A 19,183-nucleotide genomic window follows, 5' to 3' on the forward strand; every position below is an offset into this window, starting at 1 on the left:
TTCATTGAGAGTTGTAACCACTGATTTATCTGCAGCTCTCTCACAGCATCTCAATCAGGTTGAGGTCTGGACATTGGGCTGTTGCAGCACCTTGATTTGTTTCTTTTTCAGTCATTCTGTTATGGGTTTGCTGGTGTGTTTGGGATCATTGACCTGTTGCTTGACCTAATTTTGCCCAAGCTTTGCCTGTCGGACAGATGGCCTTTCAGACTTAATGACTCCAAGGTGCCCAGGTCCTGTGACTGCTAAACAAACCCAAATCGTCACCCCCTCCACCACCGTGCTTGACTGGTGATGTGATGTATTTGTGCTGATAGGCTGTGTTTGGTTTTCCCCAAATACAGCACTGTGCATCAAACACCTCGACTCTCTTGTCTGTCCAAAGGAGACTGCTCCAGAAGTTTGGTGGTTTGTTTAAATGCAAAACCTGAGCAGTGCTTTGAAAACCATGCTGACATGGTGTTTTTATAGTAAGGAGGCTTTCTTCTTTTCAAGTAAGCCATACTTGTTTAGTCTGTTTGAACTGTACTGTCATGAACTTTAATATTTAAGATGCTAACTGAGGCCTGTAGCTCTTGGATTTTTTGCAGTTTCCCTGAAACTGAATGTTTTCCACTTCTGAATGATCTTTCTTACTGTAGTGTATTTACATAATTGTAAGAGCTGCTAAGGGCTGGATCATTATTATGTCCTGATACATAAAAATGTAAAATTGAAAGACTGTGTTTTGTACATTTCTTTGCATTTATCTTTCTGTGATTCTATAGTAGTAAACAGTAATTTATTTCATTTTTGAAGAGAAAATAGAGTATTTAGGATGGCAGGTTGAGGTTCTTTTGAAAAAGAATAGCTAAAACATGCAGGTGGACTAATTCATTTTTAGTTTGTGAACTTGGTTCTGTATTTTAAAGCGTGGACTTTGATTGTGAACTAGTTCATTTTATTCTGCGTGGTCCGAAGTTTCCCATTTGCGCAGATGCAAACCTTAAGAACAACAAAAGCAGCATAAGCTAAATAAATGATTTATTGTACAAAAGAAAAATGACAGTAAATAAACAACAAAAGGCAAAAATAATTGAACAGTTACTCATATGCACAACCATAGAACTACAAACGTGGGGTGATTTTTCTTTTTCTTTAACTACACAAAGAACAGAGGGATGAAGAGGGAAAGAGAGAAAAACATTAGAAGCGGTGAACCTGTCCAAAACATCATAAATGTCAACATTTGGGTTGGTATTTACATTGCTTACTCTCATATAATTATATGGAAAAAAAAACCCTCTTACATATACCAGTATACAAAGACTAAAATTCAAAATGTAACTTCTCAACAGCGTTAACCATAGTTAATATTTTGACCACGCGTTACCAGAACTGGTACCATCAGTCACTCTGTCAATAACTCAATCTGAACCTGAGAGCAAGGGGACCCTGTGGTTTTCATCTGTTTTTGGAAGGTTGGGGTGGGGGTGGGGATGTTCTTATGAGTAAAAGTTTCTGATAAACTGATAGCAAATTTTTAGGCTAACGTGAGGTAGACAGACTTTGAAATGCATTGTATTTAATATTAATAAATAAAAATGGACCAGCTTTTTCTTTTTTTTTTTAACCCAACCACTGCCCCTAAACCAACTTTTTTCCCTCCCTTTGAAATTTTCTAGCATATTCCTGCAATTATAAAAGTTACAGCACACAACATGTCATTCTCTACTTTGGCTAACAGTCCCTGGGTACTCCTCCCATTCTTACATGGGTGCTTTCACTTAAAACACACACAAAGGCAAAAGCAAACAAACAAAACCAAAAAATATAAAATCCCCCCCAAACTTCTACGTAAGACACTCGACTCATTTTTTTTTTACGTCAAAAGAATGAAGTCTCTCTAATGCGGTGACAGGTTAAAGTTGATGGGCGGGCCTTTTCCAGTTAAAGCATTCTACAGTCATTGATCCAGACACTTATTACGCACAAGACTTATCAGCCAAAGCGGGCGTGGAGGCCTTTCAGGCCGCTGCTACAGTACATCCAGGTTCAAGATTTGATAGAGATCTGTGAGTGTATGGACAGGCCCCCGCTTCAGACAAAGTCAGGAAAGTGTGATGGCATCCAAAAGAAGTGATAACCTTGCTAGTTTATGGTTCATCACCAGAAGCTTGAATAGTTTCTTTTTTTTTTTTTTAACCTATACTGTACAAGCTCTCTTGTGCTTGGTAAAACACAACACTTACCTCCTCACGCCATGAACGTCCCATAGTGCAAAATTTATTGTTGGTAAGGTAGAGTGCCCCCAAAAAGGTTTTTGTACCCCTCTTTTTTTTTAATATATACATATATCATTTATATATAATGTCAGAAGGCTCTTCCTTTATCCAACAGCATAGTGCTTTCGTTTATAACAAAAGGATATCTTTGCTTTGATACCCAGGAGACAAAGACAAGCTTCAAGCATACTAATTCTACTCTGCGTTCAAGCACTAACAAATACTTTTTTTTCCCATTATGACAGCGATGATACAGTTGAGGTTGATGTGGATGGGGGCATTTCAAAATGCAGTCAAATATGTTTTCGAAGCTAAAATCAGTGGTTGAGTTAAATTATCTTTTTTTTGTTTGTTTTCTTTGCTGTAAATCATAAAAGCTAAAATGTCTTAGTACATTACTGCACTTTTGCATTTGTATTTTTATCCATTCTGAAACTAGCAAAAAAAAAAAAAGAAGAAGCATGAACTGGTGTGTCAGGAGTAATGCATCTACCACAAACACTGCACAAAAAGAAATGTAAACTTAAAGTGATAAAACTGTAATCGTGGTTTGTGTTAATTTCAGCTCAATTATTCACTTAGGACATAGTGAGCATTGAGTCTTTTATTTCAGGGTATGCATTTTGTTGTTTTGTTATTTTTTTTATTTTTATTACATATTCAGTCCCGAGCCTCTTCAAGTTATAAAACAGTGCATTTAACTCTCTGTTTTAAACATTTACTGCAAAAGCTGAACGAGATTTTCCTTTGTTGGATAAATTAAAAACAAAACAAAAAAAACAAAAAAAACAAAAAAAAAGGCAAAGCCTGCCCTCTTCCTTCTCCCCAAAACAGTACTGAATAACTTGGTGCATCTGGATTTCAGTTTTTCTTTAGACTTCAGTGTGCAAGGTAAACTCTTTTTTGCCAAATGGTTAACAGCAATACTGAGTTTATGTATCTGTTTTTAAATGTGGAGCTGAACTAGTAAAGTTAGGTCCATAGATTTTTGGACTAAGATGGTTTTTAGATTTTTGCCCCTTTACACCACTGCAATGGATTTTAAATAAAACAAGCAAGATGTGATTGAAGTTCAGGATATTAATTAATTGTTTAGGAATTCATTCATTTTTATCATAGTTCTCATACCCATAGTTTCCATAGCTTTCAAAGGCTCAAAAGTAATTGGACAATTTACGGACTGCAGGTTTTAGATGTGTCCTTGATCCAACTCAGCTGATTTAAATGGCTAAATTACCTCCTCAACATGTCTTGAAGTTCTCCAGATGCCTGGTAATGAACTGACCATTAGATTCAGGTGTGTTGACCCAGGGTGAGCCCTAAAACCTGTAGGACATCAGCTCTTGAGGCCTGGAGTTCCCCATCACTGCAGTAGAGCATGCATCTCAGAGGGTAGCTTTTACTGTAGACTGCATTTTAGTATTCAACTATTCAAACAATAGTTCAATTCAAAAATTCAACTATTAAAACAATTCTTATATTTAAACTATAATAAGTTATGCAGTTAATTTTAAACCACTGAAAATGGGGAACTATATATGAAAATAGCTCCTAAACAGTTAGCGCCATACTTTTGTTAAACCCCTTAAATTAAGGCTGAACTTGAATCACATCCTAAGGGTTTGATTTGAAAGCCTCTCTCATTACAGAGGCCAAATTACATATTACATAACATGTTATGGACCATCTGTATAACCCTTTCTTAATATTTAATTACAAAAATCTAAAAACAAACAAACAAACAAAACAAATCAAAGTTGCCGTGGAGAGATTTTGGAGATACTTGAAAATGTCAAACTCAGGTAATACACATTAAAAGAGGGTGCAGTTTTATTTTCTTTGTTTGTTTGTTTGTTTGTTTTTTTTTTGGATATCTCTAATACTCTTAGGAAGATTTTGGATTTCCTCTAATGGTACGTCCAGAAGTTAAACCTATTCACATCGTGTTTGTTTTTGTTTCTGAGCTTTTGTTAAAGTGATGGATTGCAAAATAATTTTGATAATGCCCCTTTGAGAACATTTTTATCACACTGGAAGTAAACGCATTTGTGGAATGAAGTATTTGCGAACTCACCTCAAAACTGGAATTGCTCTTAAAAGTGTAAATACTCCTGTCTCCTGTCATTTCAATCCACTAACCTGGATATTTCACAAAGATGTCATTAAAAAAATATTTTAAAAACCCACAAAACTAACATATGTCCTATAGCGCCTCATTTACCACTTTCGAAAGCTGCTCCACAAGTACAGCCTCTTTAAATCATTCATAATGTATGGTATTTCCATCACTCAGTTCTGTTTTGATTCTTATTTCATTTATAACTTTTTTGTACAGTTAGAATCAGTTTAATTACTGGACAAATGGAAACCCAGTGGAATGCTTTTGTGGCTGAGCAGAAGTGAAATCTGGTGCCGAGGAGTGGGTTCTGGTGCCAGGGGAGAGCTCAGAAAGGGTTTCAGGTGGTTTAATGTGGGCTTTACACAAATGTGCTTCCTCCAGCAGCCTAAGAGCAGCCACATCGATCCACCACCATCCCTGGAATCTTGCCGTGAATGATCTGCTGCTTGTCATTGAAGTAGAGCATGTTAATGGGAGACATCTTGGTTGGGGTGCAGCAGGGCCCCGCGGAGCCTCGCGGGTTGGCGTGCTGCACCAGGTGGGTGTGCGGGTATTTCTGCATGAACATGTACTCGCACTGGCCAGAGCAGTAGTTCGCTTTGTAGCGTTTAGGGGCAATGATCCAATCCCAGCCGAACGCCTCAAAGTCCACAGTTAGAGGGTAGCGACAGCAGCGAGACTCAGTGGAGTGCTCATCGCAGTCCAGGCCGAGGTTTCTCCGAGAACGTTTGGTTGTCTCAAGAACCTTCACCTCCAGAAACGGCTGCTGGAATCAGGGGGAGGAGGGGCAGGACAAAAAGAAAGAGGTGGTTATAAGAGAACAACAGCAGAGACATGACAGCAAAGGAAAATACAATAAACTGACAATTGGCTAATGCAAACATTTAGATAACATCAGTTATTTTCAACATTTTGGTCTGAGAATTTAGTGTGTCTCGTATGTGTTTCTTTTAAACTCTTACATTTTGGTGGTATAATGAGTCAAGGAAATCAAATGTTCCAGTAACAGGGCATACTAACCACTAGACATGGGTAAAGCAGACTTGGATTTGTCAGATTTCAAGATGACAGATGGTTGATGATCTTTAAGGCCTTTCACATAGAATGCAAGAACCCTAGAAGCGATTCTTTTCTATGTCCTGTGCTGTGCAATGATGGTTTGTCACAGTGTTGAAAAAAGCAGAGCAGAATGTGCCAGCTGAGGTCAAGCTTCACCTTGTAATGTAGATTTGTGTAACCAATAGATATGCAGAATGACAAGGAGCGGGCCCATACTGACATTTCCGTGTGGTTTTCGCTGTTGCAAGTAAAAACCACATTGTCTTGTCAACCATGTTGAATATGTGATAATGTAGGGTAAAATGAATAGAGCACCAATCAATCAGGACTAGAGAATTGTCCATGGAAACCACCAGTCATTGGTGTTGACAAAAGGTTCCCTGTGATTGCTTTGATAGCTAGCATATAGTTGCCATCATACTTTGAATGGAAGTGAAGGGCTTACAAAAACTGTCCAGCTACTGTACAAGTTCTTGTGAAATCGTAAAAAGTGTGACACTATCAGAAATAAAGAAGTTTTGCCTTCAAAGAAAAAGTTGCCTACATGATTGTGGCTTTAGCCATCAACTGCCAGCAACAATTCACAACTGGTTGGGGAATGCTCATTTTACCTGGCAACCACAATACCTGGTGGTTGCCAGGTACTGTAAAACCAACTCTTGCCCTGTGTGACTGGGGGTTAGTGCTATTAACTGTTTTAACTCATCTCAGTCAGTCTAGCTGGACAGCAACCAACTCTTTTAACCTATTACCATACAGCAATGATAACTGATATTTCGAATATACTTCTAAATGAATCATATCTATTTTATTTTATTTTATTTTATTTTATTTTTTTTCATGTGAATGGAGAATGTTTTTGCATTATATATGCTTCTCTTGGGCAGTATTGTTAGAAGATATAGCATACATTTTTAATGCTATGCAGATGACACCCAGCTTTATCTATACATGAAGGCAGATGACATACACCAATTAGTTAAACTACAGACATGTCTTAAAGACATATAGACCTGGATGACCTCTAATTTCCTGCTTTTACATTCTGATAAAAATTATAAAAAAAATTCTCCCTTAGTTCCACATAATGCACGGAGCATTTCTTCTACACTCTGAATTTAATAATGTAATCATTAGTAATAATTTCAAACTCCGGCTCTCTGTGTGTGTCTTTTGTCCTGTCTTTCTACCCACACCCCCAAACAGTTGCACCAGATGGCTCCCCCTCCCTGAGCCCGGCTTTGCTGGAGGTTTCGTCCTGTTAAAACCAAGTTTTTCTTTCTCACTGTTATCAAGTGTTTGCTCATAGGCAGTTATCTGATTGTTGGGATTTTCTATGTATTATAGGAATTGCACCATTCATCAACTGGATTCTTACAATCAACCAAATCTTTCTTTCTTCAGCTCTGATTAGAACATTTTATCCATCCACACGTCATTTTTGTGCAGTGCATATTCAACCACACAAAGAAAACCACACTTTGGGAAGTCGTTACGCCTGTCTGCTATTTGTGATGAAACAGTTTACTTCTGTTCTAGTTTATTTCCTCTATTTATTTGTGGGAATAAAAAACATAATTAAAGAACAAAGCAGTGTTTTAATCAGCATCCTTGGACATCTGTTTCTGGAATAAGCCTGACTAACTGTTTCTCCCTTCTTCCAATCTTTGCACTAGGCTAAACTGCAGCAGCTTCATATTCTCAATACTGTAAATATTATAATCAAACTTTGGTAATAAAAAATAACTTCTTTTCTAAAATCCTGAACTATTTCTTTATTATCTTGAACTGAGAACAAATAAAGAGTCTGACATAGACAGGCAGGGTGCTGCAGGCAGAGAATCGGCCCACCCTTACTTGCTTAATCTTCTGTTTCACTCTAAAAGGATTCATAATCTAAAACATCTATATTACAAATAAGATTTAAAGCCACTGACTGAGATCAGAATATCATCAATGCATTTTTCAACCTAAGGTGTCGCCTCCTGCTGCCCTTTAGAGAGAGTGCAGCTTCAGATTTGTAAGCTATGGCCAAGATTTTATACATGTCTGTAAATGTTGAATGAATATTATTATCTTTACCTGCACAATATATATGTCCAAAACCTTTGCAAACATCTCACCTCATGCAAGGGAGGGGGCAGTCAGTGCATTTTAAATAAAGACACCAATAATCACACCAACTCAATCCACCACAAAATGGATTCAGTGAGTTAAGTACAAAAACCCACCAAAGTGACTTCAGAGTAGTTATTTGCAGAGGTGGCAAAAGTAAAGACATTTTGTACTTAAGTAGAAGCACAGACTATCAGTACTAAAATGAAAATGAGTAAGGAAGAGGTTAAAGTGTGATTCAGCATGTGGAGGAACCCTAAAATCAGTTCTAATGGCTCGCCATCGGGAAAGGGACTCATGACTCTCAATAATTTCTATTGAGAGCTCTATTGGATTTTCTTAATGTACAGGCTGTTTTCAGCTGATCTAGTCTGCTACTGCTCTGAGTGTTACTGCTTCTTGTGGATTTACACAACTGAATTGAACCAGATGTAAGCAGATGAGTTGTCCTGGCCTATTTTCATTCTCTACAATGACAGTCTTTATGTTTGTCTTTATGGGTCTTAACATCATCAGCTTAATTTCAAATTCATCTCTGCTACACTTGATGTAACCTAACGCTGACCATGAGCACCACAGCCACTGTGCACCAGTTACACACACTGTTCTTTACTTTGAACCCACCAGAGTACAGCAAACTAATCTGTTTATCCTGCAGTAAACTGCTGATTTTTTTTCATGCCACCTTTAAATGACACAGTTAGTCTCCCTCAGAGACCTGCATTGCAGCAGGTCTCACAATTTGAAAAAACATAATGACACAATACCTATTTTAAAAACACTAGGACTACCACTGAGCAGTCCTTACTTTTAAATATAACCTCTCTTTCTTCATCTCCGAGTGAAGTTAGCTCTCTTTTTTTCTCTCCCTGCGAAATACAGCAGCTGTAAAAAACTGGACACAAACAGTTTAACCCCTGATTATAACACGTGGTTTTACCTCTTTTGTCTCTTTTTATGCGACATCCTCTAGTGATTAATAGACTAACAGGACTGCTTTTCATGTGTTGCTGTTAAGGCTCAGATTGGTTTGATGTTCTAGGGCTCGCAGTGACATGAAATAATAATTTCCCTCAAATCTGTCAAAACCATAAGTAATGAGTCTGTTTTGCAAATGTAAGGAGTAGAAAGTACAGATACTTGTTTGAAAATGTAGGGAGTACAGATACAGATACCCCAAAATTCTACTTAAGCACAGTAACGAAGTATTTGCACTTTGTTATAGCAACATGATGAGCATTAGAAGAGTTACAAATGTAGCCTAAAAATCACAGAAGAAATAACAGATATATCATAAAATCCTTGATAAAGATGAGTGCTGTATACATACAGTGATGACTTACTGTCAATTGTCATACTGTCTTACTGAGGCACTTTAATGATTGTTACTAGTAATATCTGTGCTAAAATAAGAAATTGATATCTGAAATAAAAGTCTAGTAATTGTACAAATAGCATGTCCCTGTACGACAGTTGCAGATTCTGTAAGCTTTGTGCCATGTCAGGTGCTCAATTCATCTAACAAACCATATGGGCTCTTGACTCTATCGTAAATGAAACATTTACAATGCTGTGACATACGGTTTATAACTCCATCATTAATATTCATGTGGTGATCTGGACATCTGTGTGCAAAGGATCTGATGGGAAAGTAGAAATCTCTGATACTAAATAATGTAAGAGCAAATATATTTTCTCTACAAAGACTTTGATCTACTTTAACGAAACAAAATGGATTTCATAGCACTTCGCTCACACGGCAAGCATTTCAGCCCCTAACTCTTTTTCTACTGAACTCTGAGTACAAAGAATACAAAGAAACCACACTTGTAAGTATAAAAAGAAAAGAAAAAGAATTAAATTGAATAGTCATTTCATAATTAACTAAAATGTATGAATTAATTTGTCAGCTTTGAATAGGAAACACAACTTTCCATTTGAGCACTGACTCCATGGGCTTTGAGAGAAACTGGTCTATTCAAACATCGATAGCTGACTCTGTACGCTTGGTTTGATTCATGACCCAAGAGGTCATCTGCAGGCTACCATAACCTTGACCTTTGGGCAGAGGCGAGCACATCAAATATTTTACTCCATCATGTTTGTTTTACAAAGCCTTCTTCTCCTCACAGTGATTCCAGCTGGGCTCGAGCACACTGAAAAGAGGAAATAAGCTGAAAGGCTGTTGGGGTGAGACCATGTCAGCCTGGCCTTTAGGGCTTTTGTTGTAGAAAAAAGACCCAGAGGATCAGGAAGAAGCAGAGTTTGACTTTCTTTCTTGTTGTGTTTTGTTTTATTTTTGTACACTTGCATGTCTTTTTGATCTTTTCCTTTTTCTTGGGTTACCAAGAATAATATAGCACACTGCTGTGTGCTCAGAAGGCAGCGATTTATTGGCCAAGACACCAGAGCTGACCCTTGATACGTGTTGTGAAGAGCTGACCCAAATAATCACTTGGTAAATATTTGGTGTTGCTTAACCAGGATAGATGGCCTACATAATCCAACAGGGATGTTGTAACTGTCAGTTGCAGTAACTCTGGGATTGCTAACTAGACTAATGGTTCATGAGTTTTCCTTTGAGGTTTAAGGTTGAAGCAGCTCCATCCATTACATCAGAGGTTTAGCATTGAAAAAAGTGAAGCATACTTGCAGTGTGGAAAAAAATCCCAAGTATTCAAAGGAACACTGGGTAAAAATTAGTCTTAATTACTTAAAGTTTTCACATTTTCCCCAAGGTGAACCATTGCAAATAAACATGTTTTCGTCCTAGCAGGATCATTTTTAAATGGAGTAGTCCTTTAACTGGTGTTGTTATCTTTAAGAAAGTGAAAAAAAAAAGATTTCTACCTAAAACTAAAGGAATAAAAATCAGATTTTCTGAAAAGTATTTTGCGCAGAAAGAACTTTTTGTATCATTAGACGTCATTAGACTTTGTTGATATCCATAATATGGTGGCCGATCTGAAACAGCTGCGTTCGAGTGGTCACGGCTGTTTTCAGAACCCAGATTTACCAGTATAGATATGATTTAAATACAGTTTGAAATCATACAGAAAATACGTAGGGGAACTCAGGAGTAAAGCATCAAAGGCCTTCAGCAGTTCACTGCGATGTTATGATTGCATGGCGAGGATTTTCTGTTTGATTTAAAATTAATGCAGATTCACAAAAAAACAACAACCAAAAACCGTTCTACCCGCTGCAGAGCGGTTGCAGATATTTCTTAATGTAAGGAGGTATATTCAAGGTCTGGTAGTTTTGTGTTGTTTTGGATTTTTTTTGGGCATTTTGGATTTATTTGTTTTTTACTGCTTAAAGTTTTTGCCGCATGTTTTGGTGTTTCTTTCATTAAAGTAATGCTGAGCTTTAGTTGTACTGTAATGTTTGAGCTCAGGTTGCTGTTTAGTTGTTCTAGAGTCTTAGAGCCTATTAAAATCAGGCTTTACTATTAATAAAGTTACAAAATATAATTACCTATCACTGTCTCACTGTCGTCAGCCCAGTTTTTCTAGATTTTAGCATTATACACTCCCCTTTTTGTGGACCTCCAATTTCGTCCGCTTAGACACCCCTGTGTTTTCTTCCTATCTCATTATTGTATATTTTAAAATATACTTGTCATTTTTTTGTCTCTGTGATACCACATGTTTTTATTTTATTTTATTTTATTTTACAGTCTGCTCAGGATGTTTATCCTGATGTTGTACTTGATGTTAATCTGATATTAGGAAACAATATTACAATATATGTAAAACTTGGAAGGGGATCATTAAAAAAACACGGTATAGCTGTAGTGGCTCCTCACTAGCGACTGGTATATTTTGTGTATAAATTTTACTCTACATGCTTCAAAGAGTTTATTGTAGAAGTAAAAATATGTGGAGAGACAGAAATGATGCACAGGATTACTGCCTTCAAGCTTTTTCTTTCACTTTTTTGTTCGATTATTAACACCAACTTATCGACTAATAATATGATCTTCTAATTGCCTTCTTTGAATAAAATCTGAATTTGCATGTGCACAAAGTGATTTCCCTCCCCATCCCAGGGACAGGTCTGAGGGTCCTTACCAGTCCCTCCTCCCCAGGTCGCAGTGAGGTAACTGCCAGGTCATTGCCACTCTCGTCAAAGGCGTTGATGTCGATCCCCCAGTTAGTGTGGGGCTGTTTGAACCAGTTCTGCAGCACGTGCTTAAAGTCAATACTTTGCCAGTGGCCGACCCTGGAATTGAGCTCTATCTTCAGGGAGCGGATGCGTATGTGGCGGCTGCCCTGCTCTGTGACTGGCTTTAGTCGCAGGATCTGCAGGTAGACGGTGGAGGTCTGCTGCAGCGGTCGCAGATACACCCACAGCTGGGCCTTCAGCACCTTGGTGAACATCAGTTTGGGGCTGAACTTGAAGAAGCAGCAGCTGGGCTTTCCATTCACCTGCACCAGAGGCTCCGCTGTGAAACAGAGGAGAGTCAGATTTATTGAAGCACACGTGGACAGTCGTTTCACCAGCATTAAGAGTGTTTGCATTTTAATCTAAATGCAAAAAAGTACTCATATTTATTCTGGTTTTCCACCTCTAATCGCATGGTTTTTCGTTTTCATCATCATCTTTTCTAAAACAACAGACAAATAAATAAATAAAGTAGTAGCAATTTAATGGTCAGTGTTTTGGATGTACAAATGCAAAATCGCCATCATCATCAAAAGGACAAACCAGCACGCTCTGTTCATATGCTGCTAATAAACAAAAGGCATCCTTCCAACTGAGTCATGTGAGGTCTTTAGAAGATAACAAAGAATTAATTAATTAGGAGAATCTGCAGCATCACTCTGCAGCTTTCTTTCTCTACTGTTTCAGAACAGCTTTCATGAATACTCAGAGGAAAACAGAAGCTTCAGTAAAAGTGGGATTTTCTCCTCTCTAATATAAAAATAAACAGTGCATTGTGAAGGCATCAGAAAGCACATATGCACTACTTCATGCTTTGTAATGGATCATAAAGCCAACGACTGTGATAGGCCTGCATGGCACAAATAAACAGAAGCACTGAATTAGTTAAAAAGGGTTGCACTCTTGAAAGGATACTTCTTATTCTAGATGTAATAGTTTGTAGGTTCTTTGGGGAAAACTATAGTTACTATGTTAGATTGTAAACACCTGGAAAAGTGCCCATAATTTACAGAAACAGTGTGATCTAAACCGAGAGAGATACCTGGTGTTCATTTTACAGCATGACAATGTTAAAAAACAAAACAAACCCCCCCTAACATTTATTTTAATAAAAGCAGCATGTCTGTAGTAAACTGACAGCCATCCTCAGCCTGTCTGCTTGAAGGCTGTCAGTTATCTATTCAGTTACATGTGTGATTACATTAAGGTTGGAAAACAGATACATTTGCATATAAAAACAAGAATCTGTAATGGTGGCCAGTGGACAGATGGTAACCTTAGATTCCCCTGGGTCACTCATAATGAAATGGCCCACCCCTGCATTTAACTAGCAAAACTAAAACATTTCAAGGTTTCTTTTTTTTCCGAGTGGGTCCCTTTATTACTAATGTATTTGGGGTCTGGATTAAGGGTTATGTCACAGAACACAAGGCGTCCCCTTAAAGAGCCAGATTTATTCCTGTCATGATCTCGGGCGGGCTCTGGTGTTTTGGTGATTTGCACCACATGTCAGATCTGCACATGGTCATTTACATAGACCTCCATCTGATATAATGACACGTCCATCCATTGAATTCGTTCATTCATTTCCATGTAAAGCATTCATTTACTAAGGGAAATTTATTCTGTACTTATTTGGCATAATAATGTGCCGAGAGTACAATAGATTATTTAAACTGTCCATTATCTCCGAGCAAATCGGACAAATTAAAACTACAGATTCTGCACTTTTAGGAGTTGCGGTTGTCCATCTTTTTAAAAAAGAAAAAAAAAACTGTATCAACTTGTCAATCATTGCTAAATCTGAGGTTGCTCAGGCAACCTGCTTCCTGGGTCAAAAGGTTATTTGGAACCTCAGCCTAGTTAAGAAATGGGATCAGGGGTCAAACCTGTCAGCCTCTTTACATCTCAGGGGTGCTGGGGAGGGGCAGCTCTAACAGCCAGATTGAGTTTGAAGGTCAAGGTCAACCCTTTGGCAATAGTAATATGTCTTTCTTCACGTCACGCCTTTTCACCAGAGAATCGTTGGAAACCTCAGGCGCACACATAACAACGCTGAATCACTTTGTTGTTGTTTTGATTAGGGTGGAGATTCTGCAGCCAATAGTGAATTGTTTATCAAACCAGGAGAGGACACTGCAATTTAATTATGGGCATGCATTGAGGGATAAGAATTCACTGAGGTACAAATGGACTGTCCATTAGAAGAGTCCAAGGCAAGCATTGAATAAGAGCCAAGTTAGGGACAGACGTGGTCCTTCAGCCTGTATTTCCAAGTCATTAGTGAGTGTAAATTATACAGTGTCTCACGCTGGACAAACAATGTTCCTTTTGGGGGGTTGCTGGGGTCACAGCAATTAACGTGGGTGGTGTTGTGTTTGCTCATCAGCACAAAACTGGTAATGAATTATTCTGCAAATTTGCTTGTGATTAATACTTTTTGTTGTTTTGAGTCACTGCAGATGAGGACGTGAATACACCAGCACTTCCTTTGCAAACACATTTCATCGCCTTTGTGAGAAAAATCCAACAAATGCTGAGGGGATGAAATGGTCAGTTTCTCAAGCAGAGTAATCCGAGAAGCAGGGCCTGCACGCCGTGATCCAGCGAGGTCCCCGGTTATTAAACACACATGCACAACATATGAGCTACGTCATGTTAAACAATGACTGCATTGATAGGTGAAATCAATTTGTGCCTTTATGGATCCTGTTAGTGCACAAGTCAGAGGAAAACCATGGAGGATGAATGCCTGCAGCTTAATTACATCCCACGCCTTGCCAGAGTGCTCCACGTGTGCAAAACGAGCAGGTCTAGCTTGTAAAGATCCAGAAAAAAAGCGGTGGGACATTTAATCCTTCCACCTGAAGTAACCGCTGTTGAAAAGCTTATAATTTTATGGAGAGACTGTTTTTATGGCTTAATTTCCTGCGCAATTTTCCAGCACCACCTACTGGAGCACAAACACCTCTCTCGTCAGCTAAACTGAAGATGAAAAGTAGAAACTAATTACTTTACAGTAAGAGCACTCATCTCATTTTATTCAAACTGAAATCCAAATTAAAGACGGAAAGAAAGAGACTGTGTTTTTGCAAAGGAAACCAGGTTTGTTTGATTTTCCTCCTCATGTTTCCTGCCTGCTTCATTATTATAGCGCTTTATTTCCCTGTGGTATAATTGCAGCATATGTAGCGCATGGATTTTACTGCCAACACGCAGCGGGCCTGCAGGTGAGCCTATCAAACATCTGGTGGACTCCCTGGGTACCTGTGTTCCATGGCTAGCCTCCTATACATGCATGTAAGAGGAGCCTTATAGAATATAAGGGTTTATTCAGCATGCCATCTGTCAGTTTTCATACAGTTCTCGCCCATTTAAATGCTTTTAATAAGTGAACACAGTGACGTTCCTGAGGGATGGATGAGAACTGAGCCGGGTAAGCTGTTGAAAACAGATGGAGAGGGAAAGTTAGGGTGTAGTTATACAATGAATAAGTAATATGAGACCGAGGAATGCACCTACAGTAGAAGGATAGATTTTATACATACATGTATTTATACATATATGTATATATGTCCGTATATATATATATATATATATATATATATATATATATTACAAAGGTTTCTACTGTTTTGTTGTGGCAACCTGTCCACTCAGTCACATACACAGTATGCCTCAATGTGAACTTATCTGTTATATATCTTAAATTTATTTTTTAAATCAGTCAAAAATGTTCCTTGTCAAATAAAGCAAAGAAACAACTTTTTTAATAGTGAATAACCACATAGTTTGACCAAAGTTCATAAACTGTTTATATCCTTTCCTAACTTGCATTGGAAATTGCAATGACGCCTAGCTGTGCAGCAGATTACACCAATCAGGTGGAAGTACGCGGCTCAGATGTGGTGGTGAGAGAAATGGTCACCTATTGTTAATGTCCACATGGATAATGCATAATAGTATGACCCTAGATAGGAGTTTCATTTGCATATATATCTATATTTTCTTTTCTTAATGGGAAATGCAAATGTGCCATTTTGTAGTGAGTGTGTGTTTGGGAGCCTTCGTGTTGAATAAATGTGACTCTAGGGTATCCCTGCGCACCTCGGCATATTAATCATCGTGACACGTTCACGACCCTTCTAATAAGACAGGGGCCACAGTGCACCCCCTCAAACATCCCATCCCACCCCAGCCCCGCTCCCTCTTTGTTTCTCGGCCAGTCCCAGGGGAAAGGAGAGGGTGGTGGGGGAGGCCGAGCTCGAGCTGAGGATGGAGGATGTGTGTGCGTACTTGTGTGTGTGTATGTGTGTAAAGTTAGACCCCCTCATTCAGAAGCCCTTCCCGGGGACAACGGCAGGCACAAGACTCCTATTAGGACTGAGCACAGTAGCCCCCCAGGAGCAACAAAAGACACCTCCTAATGCACCCTGTTCTAGCTCAGTGAACACACACACATGGAAACATGCAGCCACACATAAATGCACAACATACACCAGCTCCAAACCAACTGCCCTCAGCAAACACAGTAAAACTCATTGTTTTTTTGGAGTTTCACATGTTTGTAGTGAAGGGGCACGGCTGCTGGGCAGAAGGATGGGGAGAGCGAGTGCGCATTGAGAACAGCAATAAGGTGGACAGCTGGACAGCACGGAGCACGCCCGGTTCTCACTGCTTGTGTTTGTGTGCAGCCACACATACATGCAGGACATTAAAGCCACAGGACAATGTTCTGCTTTGTTAAATGCAAAACTTTTCTCATGCGTTACACAAGCAAGTAGAGGGTTTTAATTGACTCAAAGGCATTTTTTAAAAATTGCTATCAGACTTAAGTGAGAATGAACACTAAAATATCAGATGATTATTTAGTTTAATAGACACAGAGCCATAAAATAATAAAAAATAAATGAATTTGCAGGTATTAAATTCCCCCAACTGTCATGCACAGTACTCATTTCTATACAACAACACATTTAACTTCCAAGGAAAGTCAGAGCAAATTTTCCTAGTTGAGCTAAAATGACCCAAAGAGCAAAAAACAAAACCAAACAAAAAACTTTTATGTGAAACTTTAGCCAACCTTTTTTAAAAAAAACAAAAAACTACCAATCAGAAGTACTCACACAGCGCTATTCTAGACCTTTAACTTCCTGTTTATTAATGTCTCACATTATTCACATAAAATGTTGAGAGTGTGCTTCAGCTCAAACCTTTCACTGCAGCTACCCCAAAAATATGTCAGTCAGGTGGATATTCATCAGGTTTACAGACATTATTATCTCAAAACAATCTGAAATTTCTTGTGTAAGATTACTGTTTAAGAGTTCTTCAGCAGGGATGTATCACTGAACTACACGATGGAACGGGGAAGGATAAAATCACCTGTGAACTACTTACAGATTTTATTTTATTTTATTTTTTTTTTAGGATTTATTGTCTAAATCTCCCTGCTACAAGTGATACCACATGCTACAGCCATAGTATAACTACAGCCTAGCGTATTCTGGTTGTTGCTTCTCAATGAAATTAAGTGTAGCAATATTTTTCATTTTTTAAAACATTGCATGAAACTTTTCCAAATTGCCCCATATATCTGGATAGCTAGAAATAACCGTGACACAGAAAGTTGCTGGAAAGAAAAACAAAACAAAACAGAGAATGACACTAATGCAGATCCATGAAACCAGAGCTGGAACCAGGTACAGCTCTAAGCTTGGTTTGGCTTATCTAGACCAGACTACTTCATGTAATAGGTGGTGCTTTCTCTCTCTGACAAAAACAGGCATAAAACGAGAACCATACATTAGTAGGTTGTGCATTTGGTGTTAAACTCTTCACAGTTAGAGGGACTGTGTGTGTGCAGGCTGAGTTATTAGGGTTTAGTCCCTGCAGTGGAGTGATCTGTCTACTTTAGTGCTCTATATATTTCTTGACTAGGACAGGAAGGTGCACAGGTGGTCTAACACTTAGTGTTTGAGGTGAAAATTTTAAAAAGCCACTAAAAATGATCTTTTCATCTGACTGAGATTTTATTTTGGCACGTATAATGCTGTCATGCAGACTGTTTGCCAAATCTGCTCAAATTTGATTGGTCAACACTCTTTGGACTACAAGCAGACTACAAACAGACACCAGAAATCTTCCACTGCAAAGCCTGCAAAATACAGATATTAGCTCAGATATTAGAGATTATTTTTCTGATAGTACAAAAATACATTATTCGTAGTTATTGTCAATGTTACTCTTTTCATTCCAATGCACCTGACATGCTGTGAGAAAACGATACGTAGCAGCGGTTTGTGATGCACTTACAGCTCAGTTTGATGGGAAATTAAACCACTGCATCAAAATGTATGTTTATATTTGAAAAAACCGCCCTCAGAAAATCTGGATTCTGAAAATGTTCACCTGAGCCACAGCTGATATTTAAAAGCAAAGCAAAACTGAAAACATGAGCACAAATGAAGACACACGCTTTGCCCCACTTGGTTAATAACGGAAAATATAATTTTTGCTGTTTAGAAAACAAATGATGCACATCTCTCAGTTTTTGTGCAATCATTTAATCTACAATCATTACATATTATTATTTAAAGATTATAGTGAAAAGGCAGAAAACATTTTAAATTTTTATAATTTGAACTACTGTAGGAGAAAGAAATACCTATATGAACAATAATAATATTAGAATTAATTTTTAAAATAATATTAATGACTGATTTCTCAGAAACTTTCATACTTTCCAAAGGTGTCCAGTGGGGTGAACTGGACTCTTACATGCCAGTTCAAGCCCTGAGATCTACAGTATATCACTATTCACCAGTACATCCACCATTCAGACCCAACAACACCAGTTTTAATCTCCATTTACAATAATCTTAATCATTCATCCAAAACAAATTATGAAACATTTTGTGTTGCTTCCAATTTTTTTTTTTTTGGTTGGTAATGTTAACAAAAGTAAAAATAAATAGCTACAAGTTACAATCTGTCAGCAGCTTCCCACCCTTCAACCAGCAACATGTAATTGTTGCTGGATTACATAACAAAGCCAGGGCTACTGCTGCAAGGAATCGAGGTGAGAATTCATCAAATTTTCAGCCACTGGCTCAGATTTATTATGTCACTTTAGATGCCTGCTGAAATAATGAAATCACGTTTCATAATTATGCAGACGACATCCTCATTTATCTTTCATCTTATGTGAATGCACAGACAAAGCCATTCAAACTTTTAGCAGATATTACACAAGCAAACTCTCACTGACCTCTTTTGAACTTCTACACTAAGTGTCTTGTGAATTTTTAAAAACTTCATGTTGAAACACTATGTGAAGTCTTTTAAAATTGAAATCAAATGTTTCATATAAATATGTTACACAATCAAACACGCACTGACCGATCAGCAGCTCCGGCAGCCTGAAATATGAATCTCCTTTGTTCTTAAAACTCATCCC

General features: G+C 38.1%; 1 protein-coding gene across 2 annotated transcripts in view; it reads right to left on the bottom strand.

The window, feature by feature from the left end:
- Positions 1–1,450: 1,450 nt before the first annotated feature.
- Positions 1,451–19,183, bottom strand: part of LOC308403035 (growth/differentiation factor 11-like) — a 23,337-nt gene continuing 5,604 nt past the window's right edge. Inside the window, exons 2-3 of one of the 2 annotated variants that reach the window (XM_080892263.1) lie at positions 11,631–12,004; positions 1,451–5,149 (exon numbers count right to left, since the gene is read on the bottom strand). In XM_080892263.1, the coding sequence (XP_080748389.1) occupies positions 4,769–5,149; positions 11,631–12,004 (755 nt within the window). In that variant the 3' untranslated portion in view covers positions 1,451–4,768. The remainder of the gene's footprint in view (positions 5,150–11,630; positions 12,005–19,183) is intronic. The other variant, XM_080892264.1, reaches the window with a different exon arrangement.

Source organism: Rhamphochromis sp. 'chilingali', assembly GCF_963969265.1.
Source record: "Rhamphochromis sp. 'chilingali' genome assembly, chromosome: 9".
In the NCBI taxonomy this organism is placed as follows: Eukaryota; Metazoa; Chordata; class Actinopteri; order Cichliformes; family Cichlidae; genus Rhamphochromis; species Rhamphochromis sp. 'chilingali'.